This window comes from Panthera uncia, chromosome D1 (assembly GCF_023721935.1).
Source record: "Panthera uncia isolate 11264 chromosome D1, Puncia_PCG_1.0, whole genome shotgun sequence".
NCBI lineage: Eukaryota > Metazoa > Chordata > Mammalia > Carnivora > Felidae > Panthera > Panthera uncia.
The window spans coordinates 26,048,719-26,076,116 of record NC_064808.1 but is presented as its reverse complement, the minus strand read 5'-3'; the positions used below and the strand labels follow the sequence as shown (position 1 = coordinate 26,076,116).

General features: G+C 45.1%; 1 protein-coding gene across 1 annotated transcript in view; it reads left to right on the top strand.

The window, feature by feature from the left end:
* KIAA1549L (KIAA1549 like) overlaps positions 1–27,398 on the top strand; it is a 121,931-nt gene that overhangs the window by 27,087 nt on the left and 67,446 nt on the right. The window contains exons 9-12 of the mRNA XM_049639788.1: positions 4,138–4,289; positions 9,354–9,525; positions 19,852–20,015; positions 26,628–26,818. Of these exons, the coding sequence (XP_049495745.1) occupies positions 4,138–4,289; positions 9,354–9,525; positions 19,852–20,015; positions 26,628–26,818 (679 nt within the window). The remainder of the gene's footprint in view (positions 1–4,137; positions 4,290–9,353; positions 9,526–19,851; positions 20,016–26,627; positions 26,819–27,398) is intronic.

The window sequence follows — 27,398 nt, the reverse complement described above, 5'->3', positions numbered from 1 at the left end:
CCCTCCCCTGCTCATGCTCTGTCTCTCTGTCTCTCAATAATAAATAAAAAAAAACATTTTAAAAAATTAAAAAAAAAAAGTCAGGTGCTTAACCGACTGAACCACCCAGGTGTCCCAAGAAATCTGTTTTAAAAGAATAAAAATGGAGTTTGTACACGAGAGGGAGATGATATTAACCCAGCAGTGCCATTTTGAACCAGCAGGTTATGAAACACTTCCAGAAGCATGTTTACTCCAGCAGGAATGCTGCTCTTTACCTTGCAGACATCTCTCCTAGTAACTGTAAGCTTTATGCTAAATGGTAACATATCTGCCCTTAAACACCAGCTGCCCTGGACAGCTTCCTGTCTCGCCCTTTCCTTATGTACCCAGATCCTGCCCTGACTCTGTCTGAGTGGCATAACCTTCACAAAATCATCCTGGGACTTCACCTCTTGCCCGCTCAGCTGTGTAACCTTCATTTATTTATGTTGTTGCTGTTGCTGCTGCTAATCGGAATACACAGTGGCCTCTGTCACTGTGTTTGGGGCTGGTTGGCCCAGTTAGTGCCCATGGGAGGGGAGAGAACCAGCTTCAGGATGGCCTTCCTTCCTTCCCACCAGCTCCCACCAGCCTTTGACCATCATTTATGGGAACTAGGATGAAGATAGCTTTGTTCATCGTGCTCCGAGGCACATCCCCTTGAATAACCACTCTGCCCTTTGCTCCCAGATGTCCGTCAAGGGTACTGCATCTTCTTTCCTCATTTGCAGCAGCTCAGAGGATGGGGAACAACTTTCCTTTCCATAGTTGGTATTATAAAACCCTGACATGTTTCCATCTGCTTCCCCACTAAATTTATATTAAATATATTTTTACACGCTGTTCACTTCTCCTTTCCCTGAGCACAGGTCCCTCGTGTCTCCGTTAGGGTGATTCCTGCAGCACCTCTGTCGTCCGTGGATCTTGTGGCCAGGATTGTGTATATGAGGCAGGACAGAGATGCACAGACTTCATATTGCTGCCTCACAGGGGTCAGAGCCCATCTTAGGTTTATCCACTTGTCTCTGTGGAACCCACTAGTCAAAATATCCCAGACCCAGAAGGCTTATGATTTCTTCTGGTCTTAGCCCAGCTGCTGCTAACCATAGCATGTCCTTGAGCACGTCACTCAGGCCCTGTGGGCGTCTCACTCTCACCTGTGGAATGAGGGGAAGATAGGAGCTGAGCTGTCTGGTTCTTTTGGCTCTGAATGTATGGGATTCAGTTACACATAAAACAATTCAATATAGGAAGCTGAATCAGGCCGACCTGATTGCTGGAATTTTAGAGCCCGGTGCAGTTGTAAATAAAGAAGGATTAAGAGACCAGTGATGTAACAGCCCCCGAATCTTCTGGACCAGCTCCTTTGAACACAGCTGGGGACTTGCTCGCCTCCTCTGAGCTGAGTCAGTGGTGGCTAAGGGTGGGTGGCCGGGGCCCTGGCTGTGTGATGGGCTGCTGTCCTCGTGGGCACGTGTGCCGGGGTCCAAGACCCCCTACTGCTTCTGGGTCACTGTGAGAGATGTGGTCTCACGCCCCTTTCCAGGCCCTTTGGGCAGGTGAAGAAGACTGAGAGCCTGGGGCCTGCCATAGTTCTCAGGGGGAAGGAAAGGAGCCGCAGTCCTGGAACATAGTTATTTCTTCCTCTGGGAAGGATGTGTCTAGCAAGAAAGGAGCACATTTGAGCAACAACAACAGCCAGCATTTATGGGCCTCCTCTCTCGTACCTTTTAGCACGCCCCTCGAAGCATGTCTCTTAGAAAGTGTTGTTCCCCATAATGACACAATCAGGAGTAGATTATGATCCCTGTGTATTCAGATGAGGGACAAGGGTCCAGAGGAACTAAGGGACTTGCCCAAGAGCACTCAGTAAGGGGGCACCAGGATGCAAACCCGGACCCCCCCTTTCAACCCCCAATTCTTCAACAGCTGCCAGGGAGGGACACATTCTCTTTGCAAACAGAGCAGTGAGGCACATGGGAACTGTCCAGTTGTGGGTTCCATGTAACTCTTTGGGAGGTTCCCACAGCCACCTGCAGTGCCCTGAAGATTGTGGTTTGTTTTTATTCTCCCTCAATTAACAAAATTGGGGTAAAATAAACATAACATGCAATGTACTATTTTCACCATTTTTAAGTGCACAATTCAGTGGTATTAAGTACGTTCACAGTGTTGATGTAGCCATCACCACTATCTATTTCTGGAGCTTTTTCATCACGGGGAGGCTTTGACCATCCCTTTCTTTGATGTCTGTCCTTGCATCATCACTGGGCTTCCCTTAAAGTAATCCGTGATGATGCCCTTTGACTGTCCTGTGTGCCCACTCTTACCCTTGTCTGGTAGTCAGGAGAGGCCAACTTAGAAGTAGTTTTTCAACAGTGGTTTTATAATTTTACTAGAGGAGCATCTTTGAAGCAGTAAGAACGAGGGTTCTGCTATCTGGGGCCAGGAGGTAGGCGGCCCTTCCTCAGCCTGACAGCTCGTCAGGAGGGATTCCAAGGGGCCTCTTGGGGACCTGCCGCAGAAGGAGCAGTGCAGGCGTGTTTTATCTTTGCAGGAATTCTGCTGACAGATGAGCTGAGAGTCCCTCACAAGGGCCCTGGAAAGAGAGCTGCTCTATACCCTCCGTAGGGATTATTTAGCATTTGTGGCTTCAAAGAAGTAATTTCTGAGACTCAGCTGTGGGTTTTATGTTTCTCTTGATCGGTTTCAACATCATTCTCTGTATCGTGTTGTCATCAGTCACTTGTTCTGGCCCCATACCGAATGTGCTCATAACAACAGCTCATTCTTTATATTCAGACTATTTCCATATCCCTGTAGATGGGTGGTCTTAATGGCCCTTGGCTGGACTATGGTAGTACAAACTCTGTTACATGAAAAGTCTTGTATTACATTCCCAGCCCATGATAAGTTTTCATCTCTTTGAAAAGATGAGAAGTTTTTTAAACATTTTTGATTTCAGAGGTGACTGTGTTTGGAGGCAGTATTTGTGTGTTTGGGGTTAAGTGTGTTTCCCAAGGGACTTGGAAGAAGGACTGGGCTTTCTTCGGGGGGAGAGGGTCAAAGGAAGTTGTTCCCGTGGTAGGTGACTGTTTCAGGCCCAGGATGGCCCTGGTGTTCCTTGTGGTCCTCCTCCTTGCAGTAGCCTGGAATTCTATCATTAACGCCTCAGCTACCCAAATAGCCCTGGGTATAGATGAAAGAGCAGTGGAGGAAGGATGGAAAGAGGGGCTTCATTTCCCTTCTATGCACCAGGCACTGTAATAAGCTGTTTTATACATCTTGTCTCATTTCAACCTTACAGCCCATAAGGATAGATGTGCTGTGATACCGACTTTCTTACTCCCTTTTTGCAGAGAAGGACTTGGACTCAGAAAGGGCCAGAGGCTTGCCGGAAGTCCAACTGGCAAGCACCAGCACAGAAACAGAACCCACCTTTTTATTACACAGTTCCGCTCTCGAATGGGATGGTACCTGAGAGGCCCTGGGCCACTTTAGAGGTGGGTCCCAAAAGGACCCCATAGAGGAGAGAGAGACAAGGACACTGAACAGGGTGGCTTTTCTATGTATAAGGGGCTGGGTTGCAGGATGGAGCTCAGCTTCCCTATCAAAGCTGCTGAGAAGGGAAAATATAATAAAGATAGCCCTGAGCCAGGGCTTCTGAGTGGGAACCAGTAAAAAAAAAAAAAAAAAAAAAAAAATCCAATTAGTCATACCTGCAGCTATGCTGTATTCCCATATGGTCTCTAACAACACATAACATCTTAAATGAGGTTTGGATTAAATGCAGCAGCATTAAACATGTCACAGCTTGTGGAGGAGAGAGCCCAGGCATTGGAGTTACATAAGCATGGGTCTGAACCCTGACTTTGCTTGTTACTAGCTGTGTGCCGTTAGGCAAGTCATATAACCTTTCAGCATCTATAATGTGTGGACAGTGATCCCTAACTCCTGGGGATCTTGTGAAGGTAGACTGAGGTAAGGAAGGCCAAGTCCTAACATGATATAGGGCCCATGGCCCTTAGTGGCTGGTGCAGGGGCGGTGGTGGTTGTGGTTTCTTGATCCACGGGAGCCTGTCCCCTGAGCAGCCCCTCTGCCTTCTGCATCCACAGTGCTACAGGGCGTGGACAATTCGCTGGTGGGCCTGCACAACCAGAGCTTCGCCCGGGTCATGGAGCAGCGCCTGGCCCAGCTATTCATGATGTCCCAGCAGCAAGGCCGACGGTTTAAACGGGCCACTACCTTGGGAAGCTACACCGTGCAGGTGGGTGTGTATGTGTACTAAACCACTGGGGTCTTGTAATAAATGTACGGGAGTGTGCTGAGACTCAGTAAACCATGCTGTGTGCAGACGAGCGCCTGCCTTGCACACTGACTAAGCCACGTAATCAACACTACTCTTAGGTTTGGGGTGTTCATGGTCCTAAGCATCAAAGTCGTGGAGGAGGGTGAGAGTTAGCTACTCTCCTGTATTACTGCTAGACTGTAAGGTTTCAGAACAAATTCTGCACACGTGCACGTATTTATTAGACAAAAGTGATTAGTAAGCAAGCATAGACTTTCTACTCCCCAACCTGTTCTGGAGACTAGATGGAGTCCCAGAGCTCGGGACCTTCAGATCTCTTGCCACAACTCCTATGGATGGCAGATGCACCAATCAATATTCCAGCTGCAGGAGTCTGTTATCCTTATTTAGTCAGTCTCAACAAACAGAGCCCTCCATGTTTATAATGGTCAGGTGACCACACGGGGATTCAGGCGAGAGAGCTGTAGCAGACACTATTGATGTATTGCCCAAATCCCCTTCCCATTTCTACTGAATGCTACTGGGCTTCCAACAGCCACTGCTGAACCTTTATTGAAGGGCCATTCTTGAGATGCCAGAACCCACTTTGTCGATGCCATGGCTGGCTGGAAGTGCCTGGGAATTAACTAGCGGTGGGGGTGTGAATACAGCAACTCTCTTGCTTTGTGGCTATGAGAATTCTGAAATGTATGTTTTCAGTAATTGCCAGATATTTCCCATAGAATTAAGCTTTTTTAGCTGCCCACAGTGGTAACCAGATTAATAATGTACCTCTCGCTAGTTCCCTTCCACCCCCTGAATCACCTCTTCACCCTCCCGTCAGTTCCATGCACCTCCCAAATAATCCATCTACAAGGATTCAGCTCTTCTCAGTCTGCTTCAGAGGGAACTCTACAGACACAATGACCATCCCCAAGGTTAGAGGCTCCAAGCTTCTTTCTTGATTCTTTATTCAATTCGAGCAAGAGTGGGAACCATCTCTAACATTCTAGCCAATCCATGTATCTTGAATACCACTAATTTCACCAAAACTGGGAACCCATTGCTAACATTTGTTATGCTAATTAACAAAGCTCTGTTGAGCAAGATGTCAAAGTATAGAAGCACTCCTGGCGGCTGCCTCCGGAGTGTGGGCTTCCTAATTGGAATTGAGCAAACTGCCCCTAGAGTGTGAACTCGTGATTGGCAATTGCCACATCTAGGGTGTAACTTAATGCAAACACACATGCTTGATATTACCATGTCTAAGAGAGGAAGCGTTTTATAGAAAAGTATAGGCATTACTCCAATCTGTCTGCAGATTGTGTCCTCGGGAGTTTGAAAGTACAAACAACTCATTTTCTGGACCACACTTCCTTGCCTGAGACAAGCATCATCCCTTGAGGGAGATTCTAGGTCCTCCATTCACAGTTGGTGAATTTGGCCCCTTGTCCTCTTAGATGCTGCTTTCATTCTAAGTCTTAGTGGTCTGTGACAGCCTGTGACCAGGTGAAGTGATGGTTTATTTCTTGTGCCAGGTTTATGGTTTACCCTCTCTAGGGTCCATGTGAGCCCTATAATTCACACTTCTCCAAATAAGAGAAAGGAAGTCGTTGGGACTCAGACAGTGAAATGGGATTTGCCTCAGCTGGAGGGAGAGAAAGAACGACCATATAATCCTGGTGTTTTTTGTAAACCTAAGAAACCTAATCCATTCTACATGTATAAAACAGCCCACCAAGGTATTCTTTCCTCGTTTCTTCTGTGTAGTCAATGTGATTGGCTCCATAGCTGCCTGGGAAGTCTGAGTGAAGTGAGTAGGGATTTATTTCTGCAAATCCTAATTTATAAAGGTGGTAACATAACCCTTGGAGGAATCTTCGTAAGACGAATTGAAATTGAAATTGAGTGAAGGTATTAAATATTTGAATGCGCATTCACCTTCTACCTGGTTGTACTAACACTGTCCTTACCTCCTCTCCTTTGAGGGACAGGAATGCCGTGGCCAATTTTCCCAAATAAAATTTGCTCTTACATAGCTTACATCATCCTTCCACCCAGAGGCCTTTCTTCTGGGCTCAAATAATTTTAAAAGATGAGCCACCTTCATGAAGATGGAAACTTGTATGTCTGGAATTTAAAGATGTTCCTCTAGTGAATGTATCTGAAAAATTGAGTCTGAAGAAGAAATACATATGACCAATAAACAATTTTTAATATTTAACTCCACTTGTCATCAAAATAATACAAGTTTTAACTACCACAAGATATCGTTTTCACCTACCAAAGATTTATGATGGTACTATCCAGGGTTGGTGAGCATGAAGTGAAATGGGTACTTTCAAACACCGTAAGTGGGTATGACCTTTGTGGAGAACCAGTGAGCAATTTAGACAAGTACCTCTGGGATGGTCACAAACTTACTCCTGGAAATACGTTTTGAGGAGAATAGAGGTGAACACAAAGACCAGAAAGTGAGAGCAGTGTCTTTCAGAGAGTGTCCAGAAAAATGGTCCTATGAGGTGCCTTGGGGCAAAGAGGCTCTGTGGCCATATCAGTTTGGCAAGGATTCATCCTGTAGCCCCTTCTTGAAGATTCCCAAGGCCTGTTGGCATACCAAAGGCTCTAAAAAGACCTGTAGTAAAGAAATTCCTTAATTTTGGCCAACATACTAGTTTGGAAATTTAAATGCCGATAAGACCCTTGTTTTTAGTAATATATTTCTCCGACATTTTATTATGAACATTTTTAAGCCCACAGAAAGAAGTTTTATAGTGAACACCAACAAATTCACCATCTAGGTTCTAAAATTAACAGTGTGCTATGTTACTATTTTATATTTGGTAACATATTCATTTCCATAGCACAGATCAGTTTGGTCTGTTCTAGAGCTTCATATAAATGGAAGTATATTCTCTTTTGTATAAAGCTTTTTTGACTCCATGTAGTGTTTTTTGGGTTCATCACATTGTGTTATGCAGGAGCTTATTCCTTTTTATTGCTGAATAATATTCCCTTGTATGAATAGACTACAGTTTACTTAACCACTCTTCTGTTGATGGACACCCAGACTTTTTCCAGTTTTCAGCTACTTTAAACAAAGCTGCTATGCCCATTCTTCTACAAATCTTTCTGTAGCCATATATTTTCATTTCTCTTGAGTATGTGGGAGTGGAGTTGCTGGTTCATAGCGTTGGTGTATGTTAGCTCTGTGACAAACTGCTAGACCTTTTCCCAAAGTTTACCATTTTACACTCCCACCATCCAGATGTAGAGTTCCAGTCACTCCACACCCTCATCAGCACTTGGTATTGTCAGCCCTTATTTCAGTCATTCTGCTGGGTGATAGCAGTGCCTTTTTTCTCCATTGAGCATTTTGTATATGCTTATTGGCCTTTCAGATAGTATCTGGTCAGATTTTTTTTAAACCCGTTTTTTATTGGGCTGTAGTAATACCTATTTTTAATTGTTATGTATAGCATACGTACAAAGGAGTATAAAGACATGTAGACTTCAAAGAACACCAATAAAAAGAAATCACAACCCAAAGTAAATTACCCTTACCTTACCCCAGAAGCCTTTTATGTGTCTTCTCTGATTATACCTACTCCCTTCCTTTCTATCAGAGTTGAGTGTGCTTCTGAATTTTGTTTTAAGTCATGCCTAAATTTTCTGTATAGATTTTACCATCCATGTGTGTATGTATCCCTGAAGAGTACATCATTTGGTTTTGCCTGTTTTTGAATTTTATATTCAGTGATTTGTTTCTTATCAGGCTTTTTTATTCACCCATATTGATACAAATAGACATAGTTTATTTATACTACTCTATAATATTTCATTGTGTGACTATACCATTAACTCATTAATCCATCCTACTGCTAGTGACTTTTGAATTTTCAGAGTTTTTGCTCTTGTGACCAATATTGCTGTAAACATTTCTGCCATACCTTTTAATATCCTATGAAGCTCATAATCTGTAATATACACTTTGGAAAATACTATACTATAATGTTTATCAGTTGTTAATTATAGTAGTGAAAACTTGATAACAAAGTAACCATTCAAAAATGAAGTGTTTGTTGAGTTTATGAGGCATGCATAGGACAGAACATTATGTATAAAAATTTATGTTTTGTGTATTTATAATAACAATCAATTAGCTACAGCACTGAAAAATGAGTAACAATTTGTTTAACAATAAGTGATTTGCTAAATAAGTTTATGAGGTGTGCATCAGAATGCTGTGTAGAAATTACCATTTATGCTTTTGTTATATTTAAGGTCATTTAAGGATGTAAGTAAAAATAGCAGTGTATGATTCTAGATAGAGAGTGTGATAAATAGCTTTGTAAAATACTAAATAAAAGGTTTGTGTGGAAAACCAGCAATGAACAGAAGCAAATGCTCCAAGATAATAGTAATTAGCTTGTAGTAGAGGGATTGGAAATTGTTTTTATTTTATTACATTTCTTGATGGCTTTCTGTATTCTCACACTTTCTGTAGTGAATATGTATAACTTGTCCAGGGAGAAAAAGCAACAAAGGTTATTTTAGAAAAAAGAACTTTGAGTCTCCAAGTACTGCTTTTATCAGAGATCCTTTGAATTGCAGACATATAAGTTCATTTTTTTTTTTTCCCTCTCTGGCAATTGCAGGAGTTTGAAATTAGAAATCTTGTTTGAGAATAACCTAACATGCCCTGAATTAATGTGCAGGCCTATTTTCAAATGAGGCCAGAGTTCTCTGGAGGCTGGAAGACATCACCATTTCAGCGTTTCTTCTCCAGTCTCAAGCTGTTCTTTCCAGATGTTCATATTTTCAGAACCTTTTTCTCCTCCCTGTCTCCCTTTCCAGCAATAGCAGCGCTTCTTGGGATGCGGGTGATGGGGAGGTACACAAAGGTTGAGCTCTAAAAAATACGTTGTGGGTCCAATTAGGCACCGAAGGCTTCAGCAATCAGGAGAGAGCCTGCTGATCGCCCAGGTGATTGCAGGGTCGGTACAAGATGCCCTGTAAACATGGCCTCTCTTTTTCTGAAAGATGGTAAAGATGCAACGGGTGCCGGGACCCAAGGACCCGGCGGAGCTGACTTACTACACCCTGTACAACGGGAAGCCATTGCTGGGGACCGCAGCTGCCAAGATCCTGAGCACCATTGACTCCCAAAGGATGGCCTTGACCCTGCATCATGTTGTCCTTCTGCAAGCTGACCGTAAGGGGATAGTCTTTCCATTCATTATTTTTTAATGCCATTAAATGTTTCCTGCAAATTAAAGTGATTCCCCAAACTCACGTTAATGGACCCAGACCTAAACATATTTTGTGTTCTAGAAGGTTCTTAAATCAGTCAGCTATTTCCTGTGTTGTTTGAAGCAGTAGGTTTTGGGTAAGGGATATGTTTTGGATACTAGGATGATGATAATGATATTGCTTTGTCCCTAATCCTACCCACTCTTCCTCCTCACCATAGTCCTGTGCACAGCTAGAAAAATCGCCACGGCTGAGATTATATTGTCTTCTGGGGAATTAAAGATAATTTGATTCAATAAGCATTTATAGAGTCCTGCATGAACTGTTCTCGGTGCTGGCGGACATACAGAAGTGGTTAGACCTGGTCACTGCCTTTAAGGAGCAGAGAAGGAATTAATGAGGATATAAAGGAGCAGAAAGCGGGTAAGTGCAGTGAGGAGGCAGAATGATCCAGTGCTCAGCAGAGGGACAGTTTGCTCTGAAGGGCCATCAAGAAAGAAAGAACAGAGAAAAGGTATTAAAAACAATAGTTGCCTCCTCTGTGGCAGGTACTATGCTTGTTGCCTTACATGGATTTTCTCACTTTCTCCTCTCTTTGGAGCATCTTCATTCAGCTCCAAATTCCAGATGAGGAAACCTAGGCTCAGGAAAGTTAACTAACTTGCTCAATATCACAGAACTGGTACTTGGATCACCAGGATTTGAATCTGGATCTATGTGCCTTCAAGTGTGTGTTCTCAACTGTATCACATGCTAAGATTTCAGCAGGAGGAGAGGAAAGGTATATATTCCAGAAAGAGGGAGAAACACGAGAAAAGGAAGGGAGGCAAAAAGTGCCACACATACTTGAAAAACAAGGGGTTTGAGTTGCCTGGAGAGCAGACACGTGAGGAAGAGTTGATGAGCTCAGAAAGGGTTTTGCTTGGGAGACCGGGGCCTTGGATGGTGGGAGAAGCAGATCATACGTAATACAGTGGGCTGTGGGGAGCTACTGAAGACTTCTGTATGCAGGAGTAGTGTCATTAGAACTACCCAGTATTCAGGGAGGATAACCTGTCAGCGGTGTCCAGGATAAGAGCAGCAGGACTAGTGAGGAGGCTCTGCAGTGGCCCCGGCATTGGGGACCCAAACAAGGTCTGTAAAGAAAACGAGGATGGGGGCGGTGATGAAGATAAGAGATCATGTGGTAGACATTTTAGGTTTGGTAGCCTGCTGAGCATCAGGGGATGGAAGGTCATCTCCCATTGATTTCCTAGTTGGCATCCATGCTCCTTAAGAACCCGATGCCTGGTTCATGGTTTTCCTCTTCTGCTCATCTCTTGCCTTCCATCTGCGGTGAGTGTGGCTTCCATGTTGATGCAGATTCACTCCTCCTTGGCCAACAGATTCTCACAGACACACCTTTGCCTAGAAACCATGGTCATCCTGTGCAATCTTGTCTTTGAAATGATATTTTAAAGCCAGATTCTCGTCTTTTGTTCCTCTCTCCTTCCCTCCCTGTGGGCTCTGTCCCCATCTCTGGTCAGGTCAGCTACTTGCTCCATTGGTTTTGCTGCATCCTCTTTATGTGAGTCCCCCAGGTTTCCATTCTCAGCTCTTTCCCCCTCTCAAGGTAGAGAATAAATTATAGAGGAAGGAGTGAAAAGCATGGCAGGTGCCCAGGTGAGAGGTGAAGGTGGTAGGGGTAGAGGTAGAGACCAGACAAGTGTATGGATTTGGCGTATTTTGAGGGACAGAGTTGATGGGGCAAGATAATGGATTCTGTGTGTGGCAGGAGGAGGTGAGGGTCAGAGGAATCAAGGGTGACTCCTACGTGTTTGCTTGAGTGCTGGTTGTAGTGTCATTTGTTGAGATGCAGAAGATGCAGGAAAGAAAGAGGTTTACTGGGGCTAGAGCAAGAGTGGGGAGGTGGAATTGAGAGTTTGGTTGGGACATGTTAGGTTTGAGATGTCTAAAAGACATCTATGCAGAGCTCAGGAGCTAGGACCCCAGATTCATCAACACAGGTGACGGAACTAAGGGAGCAGGTGAAATTAACCAGATTAGCCATGAGTATAGCTGGGTAATCCACATGAGGAAAGAGCTGGGGCCAGCAAAGGACACTGAGAAGGAGTGGCCAGGAAGATGGGAGGAAGCCCAGGAGAGTGGGGTCCAGAAATAAGCAAAAAAAGGAATGTACTGGAAGGAAGTGAACTGCTGTGTCAACTTCTGCTGTGCTATAAGGGCAGAGATTAACTGGATTTGGCAAGGTAGAGATTGTTGGTGACTTTGGTAGGAGTGGTTTCCAGGCAGAGTTGGTGGCGATGCTTAGCTAGCGTGGATTGAGGGGAGGATGGGGCTGGGGAAGTAGTGACAGCAAAGGGGAGAAATTAGTGGTGCAGTTACTGGAGAGGCACATGGGAGATACTGGGGCACAGCTGAATATTGATGTGTTACTGTAATAGGGAGAAATAGACGATGCAGAAGAGAGAGACACGAACTGTCTTGGAGTGAAGTCCCTAAGTGGACAAGGTGGGTGGCAGAAGCGGAGGGTTCAGACCCAGTGAGGAGCAGGGGCAGCTCATCCTTTTGCACTGGGAGGTTAAGCAGAGTCCAGGGGTGTGGGTGCTGGTCAGGTAGCCATTCAGTTATGGAAGCCTGAGGACATTTTCTGTGATTGTTTCTGCTCTCTTGGGACAGAATGAGGTGAGGTTGGCAGGTGAGGCTGAGGTTGTGTGTGGGGGGTGTTTGAGCAAGGGTGCAACAGTATCCACTGAGAATCTGCCAACTGATTACAGAAATACCTTAAGATTGGCATGTCTTGGGGCGCCTGGGTGGCTCAATCGGTTGGGCGTCTGACTTCAGCTCAGGTCACGATCTCGCGGTCCATGAGTTCGAGCCCCGCATCGGGCTCTGGGCTGATGGCTCGGAGCCTGGAGCCTGCTTCTGATTCTGTGTCTCCCTCTCTCTCTGCCCCTCCCCCATTCATGCTCTGTCTCTCTCTGTCTCAAAAATAAATAAACGTTAAAAAAAAAAATTAAAAAAAAAAAAAGATTGGCACGTCTTCCCTCCTCAGGCTTCACTGCTGTGTGCAAACCATTTCTTCTAGTCTCTCAATATCCCGATCCTTCGAAGCTGCCTCCCCCTCACTGCAGTCTCCTCCAAACACCCTGCTGTTCCCCATAATTCACTGGAGACTTAAACCCGATTCATTGTCTTTTCCTCTCCATCGCCTTTCCTGTCCCCAATCCATTCTCAGTGCTAACCATTTGGTTCTTTGACCTCCTCACTTCTAATACAGGCCTTGTGGTACTTGGGAAGGGGCAGGAAAGGGGAGCTGGCTTTATTTACAGCAAAAAAGTGAATGGAGCATCAGGAGGAAGGGTTGAGGCTCTGGGGGCTTTGCCAATGGTGGTTGATGGGAAACAGTGGAAAGTTTGAGAGCGTGGGCAGGAGAGACAGATTGTATCAGACTAGAAGGTGCATAGAGCTTTCTGGAAATGAGAGTTGGGAGGCGACTATGCCTGCCTGCAAAGTGGCTGTCCCTCAATGGCACTTCTCTGTTGCCTTCATGGCCACTTGGTCCTCTCCATTCCTGTCTAATAACTCACAAATAAATGTGTTTCCTTTTCTCCATTTCACTGTTATCTCTTCTTGGGCTTTGCTGGTTCTTTCCAAATGACTCAACCTCAGACACTCTGCTGTTAATGTCCTGTCCGTACTGTAATTAGGGTTATCCTAATACACAGATTCTGATCTCACATCTACTCCATTAAAAAAAAAAAAATTGGTGGCTCTCCATTGTTCACAGAATAAAATCTGAACTTCTCAAAGTGGATCTTCCGAGCCCTTCACAACAGGTACTTAACAAATGTTCAGGTCTCTTCACAACCTGCTCTCCGGGCTACTGTTCCAATCATACTGCCCATTTTGCTCTCCTTCCTACTTCATGCTTCAGCCATACAGGAGGATTCATTCTTCACGTTCCCTGGTCCTCTGAAGCCATCCCTGTCCCCATCTCCCTTAGTGCCAGACCTTTCCACTGCCTTTATCACGTGGGGCCAACGAGTTGTTTTTGCTCTCTGTCCCTCATAAACTCCCTGAAAGCAGGTACCACATCTCATTCATCTTTGAATATCCAGCTCCAGCTACTGCCTGGCTCTGTTCTTGTGAGAACGAAGGACTGACCTTTGCTAAATGTCTCTGCCAGGCCCTGGGTGAGGCATGTGGTGGAAGACACCACAGGTGAGCACTTGAGAGCAGAGTCTTTGCAACATGGCAGACCTGGATTCATGCCCCAGCTCTTCCACTGTCTGACTTTGGAGCCCCAGGAAAAAAAAAAAAAAAAAAAAAAAAAAAAAAAAAGACCCTCTCTAACCTTCATTTTCCTCATCTGTAAAATGAGAATATAAAAAAGCCCTGACCTCACAGAGCTACTTAGACGGTGAAACAAAATAAGTATTGCATGTAAGGGACTTTGTACACTCCTGGGGCACCTACTGAGTGCTTCGTAAATGATCCACTGAATGTCTTATAAGTCATCTATAAGGTAGAAGGACTGAAGGGGAGAGAGACTGAAGGAGGAAAGGTGACTTGAAGATTAGGAACCCCTATAATTCAGAGAAAAGTGTGCTAGTGATGAAAATAGGAAGCGGATTGGAGGGGAAAGCATTTCTGGAAGGGAGAAGGTAATTGATTCACTTTGGGCCATGTTGAAGTTAAAGTGATGAGATATTAAGGGCCGCTATTCAGATACTGAGGAGGTGTTACGGGTTATGGAGGGGGTGTTGTTGGGACTCGGGGTGGAGTTCAGGAACGTTTTGGGAGGTCAAGGCTAGATCTCAGGAGAGAGGTTAAAGTTACATGATAGGTTTTGAGAATGTTGTATATACAGTTTAGAAATAAATTCCCAGAGGGGCGCCTGGGTGGCTCAGTCGGTTAAGTGTCCAACTTCGGCTCAGGTCATGATCTCGCGGTCTGTGGGTTCGAGCCCCGCGTCAGACTCTGTGCTGACAGCTCAGAACCTGGAGCCTGTTTCAGATTCTGTGTCTCCCTCTTTCTCTGACTCTCCCCTGTTCATGCGCTCTCTCTCTCTGTCTCAAAAATAAATAAATGTTAAAAAAAAAATTAAAAAAAAAAAAAGAAAGAAATTCCCAGAGAACATTCAAGGAGAGTGCGGAGCTGGAGGACAGACCCTGGGAAATGCCTCCATGCTCAGGATCAAATGAGGAGGAAGCGAAGACCAATGAAGAAGAAGAGAAGCAAAGATGTCTTAAATCTCACTTTCCCTTAATAGTTTTGAAATCAGCCTGCAATGTGAATCTGAGGTCAGCACCTTAAATGGAGAGTCACGGTGTTGAACGAACAGCTTGTCCCTCTGAAGGGAGAGTGTTAACGTTCTGTGGGTTCCAGTGTTTTCTAAATCACTGGGGCCACCTTGCAGTGCCCTGCATGCACTGCCCCCTTGACTCACATGCCCTCTGAGTAACGGGACAGTAATGACTGCTACAGAAGTGGCTGCATGTCCAACAGAGGTTTTCGTCTGCTCCGTTTGCAGGATCTGGAGTGAGGGGCCCTTCAGAGCAGTGACCCAGCTGGTGGAGTAGGGAAAATTCTCCCCACACTGAAGCTGACAGGAGTGTTATACCTTACATGGCCGTCAGACATTATTTCAAAAAATGTCACTTTAAGAAAGTGAGAGACTGATCCTTTGGCAAAGGAAATTTGTGTTCGTTCATTCTTCCGACAAATATTTTTGAGCACCTGTTATGTGCCTGGTGCTCTCCTGGCACTGGAGACAAACCCCCTGCCCTCACAGAGCTTACATTCCTGAGTAGCAGGGAAGGCCAGGGAGTATCAAGGAAATAATGGTCATGATTTTATTTTATTTTATTAAAGTTTATTTATCTATTTTGAGAGAGAGAGAGAGAGAGAGCGCGCGAGCGCACAAGTGGGGGAGGGGCAGGAAGAGAGGGAGAGCAAGAATCCCAAGCAGGCTCCGTGCTACCAGCACAGAGCCCAACGCAGGGCTCAGTCTCATGAATTTTATGATCATGACCTGAGCTGAAACCAAGAGTTGGGCACTCAGCCAGCTGAGCCACCCAGTGCCCTTAATGACCATGATTTTAAATGTCTGGGGGTTAAGAAGATCAGTGAGTGACTCCCTGAGGCCACCTAGGGACAAGGTTCCAGGCAGAGGGGGAGGGTTTGAGACCCAGCAAGGGTGTCACTGATAGAAGAGAGTAGCAGCCAGGAGGTCAGGGTGCAGGTGAGGGGTCACAGTTACTAGAGCCCCAAGGGCTGCACCCTGAGTGGAATGAGAGCTACAGGAATGTTGGGCAGGAGATTGACATGGACTGAGTGCTCCCCAGGGCCCTGGGCCCTGAGCCAGCCCCTCCCCTGCATACACACACACACACACACACACACACACACACACACACACAACACCTCCAGGCATGTGTGTTAACTTAGAACTGACAAACTGTATTTCAGAGTGGTGACTTTTCATAAAAATGTCTAACCTCCCCATGGCTCAGTTTCCTCACCTGCAAATTGAGGGTAAGAATAGCACCTGGGCAAAGAACCTATCCCAGTGCCTAAGGCACAGCAGAAGGTCAGAACATGTTGTCCCCCCCTTTCTTATCCTTTCTGTATTGAAGTTCTTGCAAATTAAATAACCATTCATGCCTCTTCTGTACATGACTTGCAGTTTTAGATCACTATGCCAATGAATACATTAGATTTGAGTGATTTCAGTTGACCTAACTTTAGTATCTCTTTGACCATTAAAGGAATTTATTAATATACCTAAGATAAATATATTCTTTCCATTTAAATAGAGGTGAAAGGATTTTATATCCTGCACCAGGAAGGAACATACATATACACCAAAACAAAAAAACAAAGTAAAAGCAGAACACATGTAAATATTAAGTCTTGCTAATGAGATATTTATTTAGGGTATCATGTTCTGATACACTATACATTTTTCTTCATCAGGATAGAATAGCATAGGCAAAAGAGGCATATTATTTTTTTTCATAGAAACCCTTAAGTTTTAAAGAATGTTAGTGGCATAAAACTCACATATAAATACTAAATCACGAAAAGCAGTAGCAATTAAATGTTTGATGTCACCAGAGGCACATTATCTAATGAGCTGTTTTCAGAAGTTAATAATGTGATTAATCACCGATTGATAAAAACTACGGAAAAGAAGCCTTTTTTGTCCTAATAGAACTCCAAATCTAAGTGCTGCTTGATGAGAGGCAGATCTTGGCTAATAAGTTACCAACTAAAGTCAGAAAGGGTGGTTAAAGTCAGAGAGAAAAGACCAGCTGACTCACCGTGTGGCACTTACCAGTGGGGTCTCTAAATTATTCCAGAGCCTTGTCCTCAGCTTTGTGAGTCTAGTAGCCCTCAGAGTTCAGCAGCATCAGGAAGACCAACTTATGTTAACCGGACTTATAAGGGATTGATATGTAAAACAGACTGGTAGTATATTAATTTCAAATATAGGCTAGAACTACCAAAGAGATGGGACTTCTTTAACTGGCCATTCCTTTTTGCCATATGAAAACCTATATGGGGAGCTGAGTTGCAACAGGGAAAATGGTAGTTCATTTGTACCTTCATTTGACTTTTAATTGAGCACCTACTGTGTACAAAGCCCTGTTCTAGGCCCTGGGAGCATAGCAGTGAACAAGAGACAAAAAACCTCCCTGCCCTCTTGGAGTGTACCTTTTCGTGGAGGAGCCAGGACAGATGATGAAACAAATACATATGTATCATGTCAGATGGTAATGCCTGCTTTGGAGCCTTACCATTCCATGTGTGGCCAGGGGCCTGCTGCATGAGCACCACCCAGAGCTTGTTAGAAAGGCAGAATCTCAGGCCTCACCCCAATTCACAGAATCAGAATCGTACATTTGAACAAGATTCCCAGGCAATTAGCACGCACATTCAAGTTTGAGAGGCACTGCTTTAGAGAAAAATTAAGTAGGACAAGGGGGATGGAGAATGCCAGGGTCAGGGATTGCTATCTGATAGAGGGTAGACATAGTGACACTTGTTTAGAGCCCTGAAAGAAGTAAGGGAGGGAGCCATGTATATCTAGGTGAAGAGCATTCTAACTGTAAGAATAAGCTGGTGCAAAGGCCCTGAGAGAGGAGCATGTCCAGCGTGTTTGAGGAACAATAGGAGGCTGGTAGGCTGGAAGAGTGAGTTAAGGGAAGAGCAGTGGGCGGTAAGGCCAGAGAAGTAACCAGGGTGGTTGGAAAAGCAGATTACTTACGGTCTTCTAGAAATTATAAGGACTCTGGCCCTTACTCTGAGGGGAGTGGGGGCCTCTGGAAGGTTTTGAGCAGAGGAGTGTTGTGATCTGAGTTTCTAAAGGATCACTCCAGCTGTTGTGTTGCAAATGGTCTATAGAGGACAAGGGACAAGGTAGGAAGCCATTGCGGTAATTCAAATGAGAGATGTTGGTAGGTTGGACCACAGTGGGTGTAGCAATAGAAAGAAGTGAACAGATTGTGGATTTATTTGGAAGATGGAGATGACAGGGTTTGCCAATGAATAGGAAGTTGGATAAGAATAAAAGAGAAGGGTCAACATCAGTGGCAAAGTTATTGCCTTGAGCAACTGGAAGGAAGGAGTTGCAATTTATTGGACTATCACAAGAGCAGGTTTGGGGGAAAATTGAGAGTTGGATTCTGAACATGATAAATTTGAGATATCTCTTAAGTACCCAGTTGGAAATTTGAGTTGGCGAATCTCAAATGGCATCCATGGTAGTTGGATATAGGAATCTAGAGTTCAGGGTAGTGGTCCTGGTTGGAGATCTATACATGAACACAGATGGTATTTAAAGCCATGAGTCTATGGGATCATCTAGGGTATAGGAGAACAGAGAACTTGGGTAGGATTGATGGACAGTATCACTAAACCAAAACAGCCAGTTGCAGCCATCTTGTTCACCACGATAGACCTGTCCCGGCTGGATTACCTGCGTCTGCCAGTTGGGGCACATTCCTCTGACATGGACAAGTTCTTGCCTGCCCTTTGGCTCTCTTTTCCAGATTTCCTATAAACCCACTCCCTTCCAGTAATTATTTTTCTAGACAATTGTTTTGGTTACTGTTTTCTTTACTCTAGTTCTAAGAACATATTAATCTTTTTGATTGGACAGAAGTATCTTCCAGGCTTCCCCGCCAGTGAGCATAGGGGAGACTCATCCATTTCATGTCAAGGGTTTTTTCTTTTTTCTTACATCTTCCTAACCCAACATAACAAAAAGCTGAAAGAACTGTATGGTGAACACCTGTGTCCCCACCACCTAGAGTCCACAATTAGCATTTTACTATGCTTTCATTATCACATATTTATCTCCCTGTCCTTCCATCCAGCCATTAATCCAACTTGTTTTTTCTTGATGCATTTCAAAGTAAGTTGCAAACATCAGCAGACTTCAACTGTAAACACTTCAACATGCGTATTGTTGCCTAGAATTCAATATTTGTTTATGATGTTTTAGGTAAAATTTACACAGAATAAAATGTACATATCTTAAGTATACTGTTTGATGAGTTTTGACAAATGTATACACCTGTGTGAACCTAACCCCTATCCTGATATAGAGCATGACCATTACCCTGTTGCCCTTTGCAGGTTAATTAATTCCAACCCCACTCCCACAGAGGCACCTACTCTTCTAATAACACATTCTTCCTGCTGACAATAGCTTTGGTTACTTTTTACTCTGGCTTTGAGAGCAGCCTGATCCTTGTGATTAGACCAAGGCATTTCCAAGCTTCCCCAGCCAGCCCATGGGGGGTTAGATCCACCCACTCAGCTATGTTTATTCATTGCTCACTTGGAGGGTGGCTTCACTACAGTATTTAGAGTCATTTCTCTGTAGCCTTGCCTCCTGCCTCTAATCCAACTCTGACCCTTAGACTTTCTCTCTTCTCTTTGGATTCATAGACATTACTTTTGGGGAAAATTGATACCAATCCATCTTCCTCTTTCTCTTAAGAATAGTGAAGGCTAGCATTTATTGAGCACCTAGTAGGGACCACACCAAAGCCCCACATACACCCCCATCTCTCTGGTGCCTTACAAAGTGATAATCCCGTTTTACATACGAGGAAAATTGAGACTCAGAGACCTTGAATAACTTGCCCAAGGCAAGGGCCTTTCTGATCCCAAACCCTCTTCACCATCTCATGACTTGGGGACCAAGGGTGTGGGGGCTGCTTTCCCCCTTCTGGTGCCCCTTATCACGTGCCTCCTTCTGCTTTTCCCACAGCCGTGGTGAAGAATCCACCCAACAACCTGTGGATCATCGCGGCAGTGCTGGCACCCATTGCTGTGGTCACGGTCATCATCATCATCATCACTGCTGTGCTCTGCCGGAAGAACAAGAACGACTTCAAGCCGGACACCATGATGAATCTGCCTCAGAGAGCAAAGGTGCGGGAAGTGGTAGCTTTTGAGGTCATTGCAAGTACCTTCAGAAACATTCTGACAAGCCCTATCTTGAAGGAGACCCTTTATTTATTCAGATTTTTAAAAAAACTATAGCAAATAATACATAACATAAAATCTACCACCTTAACCATTTTTAAGTGTACAATTCAGTGTTTTTCAGTATACTCCCATCATTGTGCACCATTTATGTTTATCGTCAGGCCACGATAGCTAATGCTTACCTAATAACGCTCTCTCTCTGAGCCGTAAGTACTTCTGACGGCTTTACATACAGCACCTCCACCCTCACAGCAATGCTTTAAGGAAGAGCCATTGTTTTGCAGGTGAGGAAACTGAGACACAGAAAATTAGGAGCTGGATAGACCTGAAAGGGGCTGTGGAGGCCATCTAATCTGACATCGTCCTTTTCCAGAGAAGTAGCTCTAAGATCACACAGTTTGTAAGTAGCAGAACTGATGGTAGAACCAGGGCTTTTGGCTCCTAGTGCAGGGCTCTTCTGGGCACATGAGACTCTCAAAATTTTCCTTCTTCCATTGACCGGAGTGACTTATCTTCGAAGGCTGCCATGATGGGCAAGCTGCAGAGTCTTGGCCGGGCAGTCATCACACGCTGGTTCGGTGGCTCAACTGGAGGCTGGCCGGGAGCCCGTGCACCCTGCACAGCCTCCACACCTCTGGTGACGGGGAGGGGAGTGGACTGAGGAAACTCCCAGCGCTAATTTTCCAGTCACATAGCTCCCTTCATGATATCCCCTCGAGGGAAATACAGTAATCTGTAATACCTGATCTTTAAATAATGCCTTACAATTTGCTGGGTTCTTCTGGGTCTGTGACCTCGTCTCTCATCACAGCAGCCCTATAAGGTAGATCATAGTCAGGGCAGGTTTTATTATTTTCACATTACTGTTGAGAAGGCTAAGGAAAGAGAGGCTGTGGAGATTTGTCCAAAGTCACATAACTAGCAGCAAAAGGAGCGACTCGGGCCCATAGCTGTGTCTTTGGGCTCTTTCCACATTATACCCGTTCCTGAGCCCTGAGATTTGGCAGGTAGACTCTTCCTCCATCACTGAACTTCTGAGCTTTGTCCACCTGTGCAGGAATGAAACAGCAAAAGGAATTTTCATTCCATTGGAATGCAGGTCAGGGAGATAGTCCTTGCCAGCAGTCATGCATGCCTGGTTCTTTCTGGACGATCACACCTTGCTTCAGTAAAAGAAATCAATTGAATTTTATCGTTTGTTAAACTAATTCACCTGTTGCAAAGCTGCAGTTTGATTAGACGCTCTGTCTACCAAAGAGCCAAACTCCAAAGAATGTTGTTCTGTTTCTGTTGACACAAAGGGCACCCGCTTTCCAGATGCAGCACAGTATTGGCCATCGCCCAAGCAGTGACAAATAAAACTGTTCCAAGAAGGGGGTCTTTCATTTCCATCTTAGCTTAGTTACAACCTGAGCCTTCCAGACATAACAGTAATTACCAGAATCTAACTGCAGCCGAGTCCAGGAATGCAAAACATGCCATACTGAGGTTGTAAATGGCAACTCTGTGTTACAGATTAAGCCAAAATTTTATTAATTTGCTAAGGTGAGTTGGGCAGCACACGATTTCAGTGTACCTTCTGGCTTGAAAGCTGTTTGGAGCTGAAAGAGATTCATGTTTGTGGGTTGTCATAGCCCCTTTTATGTTCCTACCTGGTGAATTGTGCTTGAAGAGATACGTGGCCGATGTTGAAAATCAAGCCAATTTATGTTCCAGGAGAAGACTGAATTCACTTGTGTGTGGTAGCTCTGGTTGTTTTCTCCCTCAATGAGGCTGAGCTCCGCACTTTGATTTGCAAAGCTCCTTTATCACAGGAAGCCAGCGGGGTGGAACTGCCTCTTTGTTACCGCAGTCCTTCTGCCCTCACAACCCAGGGACACTGCAGTGTTGGAGAGGAGAGAGCTGCCCGCGTCGCATCTCACACCGTGTGTGTGTGACCAGAATTCATTTAATGCCAAGGAAAGAGGCGGAATGAAAAAGTTAGCCTTCGTGACCACTCCATAGCGTGGGAGGATGGTCTCCTAGTCTCCAGGGACATCACCGCGTCTTTAGAATGCAGAGGGCAGTGCCACAGGACATTCCCGGGGATCCCTGCTGAGTCTCAGTAATAGACTTGACAGGCTAAGAGGAGCTGAGTGCAGCCGTCCTGGGAGCTGAGGCCAGGGCGTGCACGCCCGTACCCTTCTTCGGAGACAAGGTACCATAGACGTGACCCTGTTACCATGGTTGTCAGCTGGGCTTCTGTAGGTAGTGTTGAGAAAATGATAAACGCAGGAGGGCCAGGTGTCAGGCTCTCGTGAGCTTCTTTCTTCCTGGTTCATTTCTCTTTACTCTTTGTCATTGGATTCACAGCCTTTGCCCAGTGTTTCCCTTCATATAATTGATGAGAACACAGCTTCCTGGAGCAGGCAGCCTTACAGGACAGTAGGTAGGGCCACATCCAGATGCAGGATGGAGCATGGAGGGCCCACAATGGTTGGCATGACCATCTGCCCGGGACAGGTCAGTCACCCCCTGAAGGTGCCCAGCTGTTTCCTCTTTTTCACAGACCGTGTGGCCTGTATTTAACCTCTTTGTGCCTCAGTTTTCCCATCTGTGAAATGGGGATGATAACAGTGTTTACTTATAGGTTGTTGTGAGGATTGATTTTCGTAAGTTACTTTGAGCTGTGCCTGGCACATAAATATTACATACAAGTTGGCCTTCATTAGTATAAAGGTCCTTTTTTTCTTAAAAGGTCTGGATAGCATGTCTACCTTTGAAATTGTTGAGGATTATTTTGATTTTCTAATTTTACAAAACTCGTTGAAGCAGCTATAGATACTTCATTATGTCTTAATAGTATCAGGGGTCATGAGGGTGTGTCCAATGGCAATTAATTTCAGGTGATTTTCAAACTGAAGACTGAAAGACCACTACCCATCAGTCAGAAGAGTGAGGGACTGGTCTTGAGTCTTTCACCACTTAGCTGTGCGATCTTGGGCAAGTCACTGGACTTCTCTGAGCTTTTGTGTTCTTGCCTGTTAAACGAAGACTATGATGTTTGCCCTGCTTCCTCAGAGGGTGTTTGTGAGCACAAAATGAGGTGTCAGTGTTTTGAAGGCTGTCAGGACTGAGCATATGTGAGAACTGTTATTATTAACCTAATAACAGTGGCCACCCTTGAAGCCTGTCCTTCCTTAATATCTCTGTTTCTGCTCACTCACCATCAACCCAGTCCCCTGAAGTATCTAGCAGGTAACTTCAACACAGTGTGAAGGGTGAGGTGCCAAATCCAGGCCGAGTGGGGGCAAGAGGGAGAGGACCAGAGCCAGCTTGCTGTCCTTACTAGGTTCTTGGGAAGCCTTAGCTGCCATCGGAGACTCTCAGTTCCTCACAGACAGGCCAGTAGTCTCAACATGGGAGCCAGGCCAAGTACGGTAGCAGATGCCCAACCAAGATGGTAGGCTGCAGGATGAGGGGAAAGGCCATGGGAGGAATCATCAGGCAGTGCTCAGATGTCCTGGCTCTGCATCACGCAGACCTGGGTGCAAATCCTGACCCCACCCCCGACCAGCTGGGTGAGCCTGAGGAAGTTGCTTAAGCTCTCTGACCCTCAGTTTATTTATCTTTAAAATGGAGAATCATAATAATGCCACCCCCTTGAACTGCAGTGCGGATGAAATGTCATAATTGACATCATGCATTCAGCACTGTACCAGTCATACCAAATAAGGCTGAAACTGTGAATGCCTTGAGGGCATGGACTGGCTATTATTCATCCTCATATATCCAGCACCAGGCACAGTCCGAGGCAAAAGCCAGTGCTCAGTAACTATAGTTGGCACTATGCTGAATAGGCTAATGGGGGCATGGGAGGATTATGGAAAAGGTACCAACAGGAAGCGTGGCTGAGCAGGTGGGTCCAGCCAGACTGCAAAGGGCCTTAAATGCCTTGCTGAAGACTTTGAGTGCCGTGAAACACTTTTTAAAATTTTTTTCTTAATGTTTATTTATTTTTGAAAGACAGAGTGTGAGCAGGGGAGGGGCAGAGAGAGAGAGACAGAATCTGAAGCAATCTCCAGGCTCTGAGCCATCAGCACAGATCCCGATGTGGGACTAGAACCCACGAACTGCGAGATCGTGATCTGAGCCGAAGTCAGATGCTTGACCAACTGAGCCACCCAGGTGCCCCAAAACATTTTTTTAAGTAGGCTTTGCACCCAGCGCAGAGCCGAATGCAGGGCTTAAACCCAACACCCTGAGATCAAGACCTGGGCTGAGATCAAGAGTCAGATGCTTAACTAACTGGGCCACTCAGGCGCTCCTGATGAGAGACTTTTAATGGCGGAGTACATGACTTGATGTGGTTTTCAGGAAGATAACTTTGGAAGCTGGTCAAAGGAACTGAATGGAAGCCACAAGACCAAGCAGGAGACAATGAAACAGTGGACCTGGGGAGAAAAGCTCAGCTTCTAGAAACATTTCAGGTGAATCCAATTGGTGACCATTGGTTGGAGGAGCTGGCAATTCAGTAGTCTAGGAACATGACCAGGTTGTTCGCAGGCTCCATTCTGTTTCATGTGGCACCACAGGAGGGAGGAATTGAACAGACAAACACTGTTTCAGAAGCACGTTCCCGGATGCTGGCACGGAATGTCCATGGTCACCATTTGGGTCAGAGTGTGTGTCTCAGTGAAGAGGAAGGGCTGAGCACACTTTCCAGAGTGAGTTTTCCTGGGAATTGGGGGAACTGTCCATGGCAGAACTACAGACAGCTTGAAATAAGGAAGCTTTGCTGGATTTAGCAATAAAACTCCGTCTTGTCCTGAGATGTGGTAGTAAGATTTGATAGGCTGGACCACAGTCCTAGACCATTCCATTTGGCTGGAGCCTCTCTGTTACATTTCTTAGCTAAATTCACTGCTGAAGGAGGGGCTTCTCTCCATGTCAAGTTCCAATGAAACACACATGGTGGAGGTGGAGTTTCTTCCCCAAATTTTCTTTTCTTTTCTCTTCTTTTTTAAGTAGGCTCCATGCCCAACATGGAGCCCAGTGCAGGGCTTAAACGCATGACTCTGAGATTAAGACCTGAGGTGAGACTGTGGGATGTTTAACGGACCGAGCCACCCAGGCACCCCTCATCTCCAAATTTTCCTGAAAAGAATCACTGATTTCTATTTCACCTGGTCTATGATTTAATGGGAGGCTAACAATATTAACTATTATCGATTGAGCACTTACAACATACCAAGCACTTCACTAAATGCTGAACATTTACCTACTTAATCCACGCAGCATCTCTTTGAGGGTGGTTAAATCACTTCCACATACTTACACATTTGATCCTGTTTACCCTGCTATGATCTCCATTTTATAGGTGAGGAAACTGATGTGCCAAGAATTTCAGTGTCTTGCCCAAGGTCACCTAGCTAATACATGGGAGAACCAGGATTGGAACCCAGGCAGTCTGCTTTTGGAGCTGGTGCTCTCCACCACCCCACTGTCCTGCCTTAAATCTGTGTTGTGCTGCTCTGGTGTGTAAAGAGAATAGAGACACTCCCAGGAGTTGTTAAAATACACCTCTTGGTTTTTTTATTGCCCCACTAATAGATGTCTACTGGGCTTTGTTCACAGCTGCCCTATTCACTTGGGATTTCAGACATTGTGCAATAAAAGCCTTGCTAATTACCCACTAATGAATCATAGGAGAGCCATAGGTCTGGATTTGAGTGATTCCATAAATTCCATTTTATTATTGATGATTGTACTGCTTCACATGTGGAAGCATGTTTCTTTCCCTCTGTTTTCAGAGCTGTGATTCCCCTTTAATACTCAGGTGTGGCCTAGGTACCGCAGATCTGATTATCTTCATTTCTCAGATGAGAAAATTGAGGTTCAGAATTCCAGCGACTTGGCAAAGTCACACACCCCTTACTATGCATAAGGCCATGTGAATGTAGGGTTCAGGGATGACGAGATGTTCCTAGGCAGGAGATGATACAGGACCTATTTCATATAATAATTAAGAGTCTCTAGCAGTATCCAGTAACTTAAAATTGGTCATTTAAAATTCTTTGGGGTGCCTGGGTGGCTCAGTCGGTTAAGCCTCTGACTTTGGCTCAGGTCATGATCTCACGGTTTGTGGGTTCGAGCCCTGCGTCAGGCTCTGTGCTGACAGCTCGGAGCCTGGAGCCTGCTTCGGATCCTGTGTCTCCTCTCTCTGCCCTTCCCCCACTTGTGCTCTGACTCTGTCTCTCAAAAATAAATAAATGTATAAAAAAATTTTTTTTAATTCCTGGAAGAAGTTTGTTCTCACACACATATTTGCATCTTGTTTACACTATTCATTTTTCCAAGTAAGTCTTCCCCTTAGAGACTCTATAGCTAAGTGGAATTAGCACAGATTCTGATTTCGCAGATAGAAATTATGAGGGAGATTTGGGTTAACTCTCGTTCATCAGAAAGCTAAGTATGGTCCTGTCACATGCACTCTCCTGCCCATCTTCTCTTAAAGCCGTCATTAGAGTCACACTTTGCCAAAAACGTGACCACAAATCTGTTTCCTCTTTGCAGCCTGTGCAAGGCTTTGACTATGCCAAGCAGCACCTGGGCCAGCAAGGGGCGGATGAGGAGGTTGTCCCTGTGACTCAGGAAACAGTGGTCCTACCGCTCCCTGTTAGAGATGCTCCTGCCTCTCAGGAAAGAGACATCGCCCAGGACGGAAGCACCATCAAGACGGCCAAGTCCACTGAAACCAGAAAGAGGTAGGCATGGGATCAACTTCTGCCTCTCCAAATCAAAAAGGGAAATCATTGATGGTGAGAGCAGTGGAAGCCTCAAGTTAATACCACTTTTCTCTTTAAAAATTCCCGCCTTCCGAGGCACCTTGGGTGGCTCAGTTGGTTGAGCATCCGACTTCGGCTCAGGTCATGATCTCACAGTTCGTGAGTTCAAGCCCCACATAGGACTTGCTGCTGTGAGGGCAGAGCCTGCTTTGGATCCTCTGCCCTCCTCTTTCTCTGCCCCTCCCCTGCTTCCACTCTCTGAAAAAATAAAATAAACATTTAAAAATAAATAAATAAATAAATAAATAAATAAATAAATAAATAAATAAAAATAAAAATTCTCCCCTTCAGGGGTGCCTGGGTGGGTCAGTCGGTCGAGGATCCAACTCTCAATCTCGGCTCAGATCATGATCTCATAGTTTGTGGCTCTGAGCCCCACCTCAGGCTCTCTGCTGACAGTGTGGAGCCTGCTTAGGATTCTCTCTCTCTCTCTCTCTCTCTCTCTCTCTCTCTCTGCCCCTCCCCAGCTCATGCCCACTCTCTCTCCAAATAAATAAAT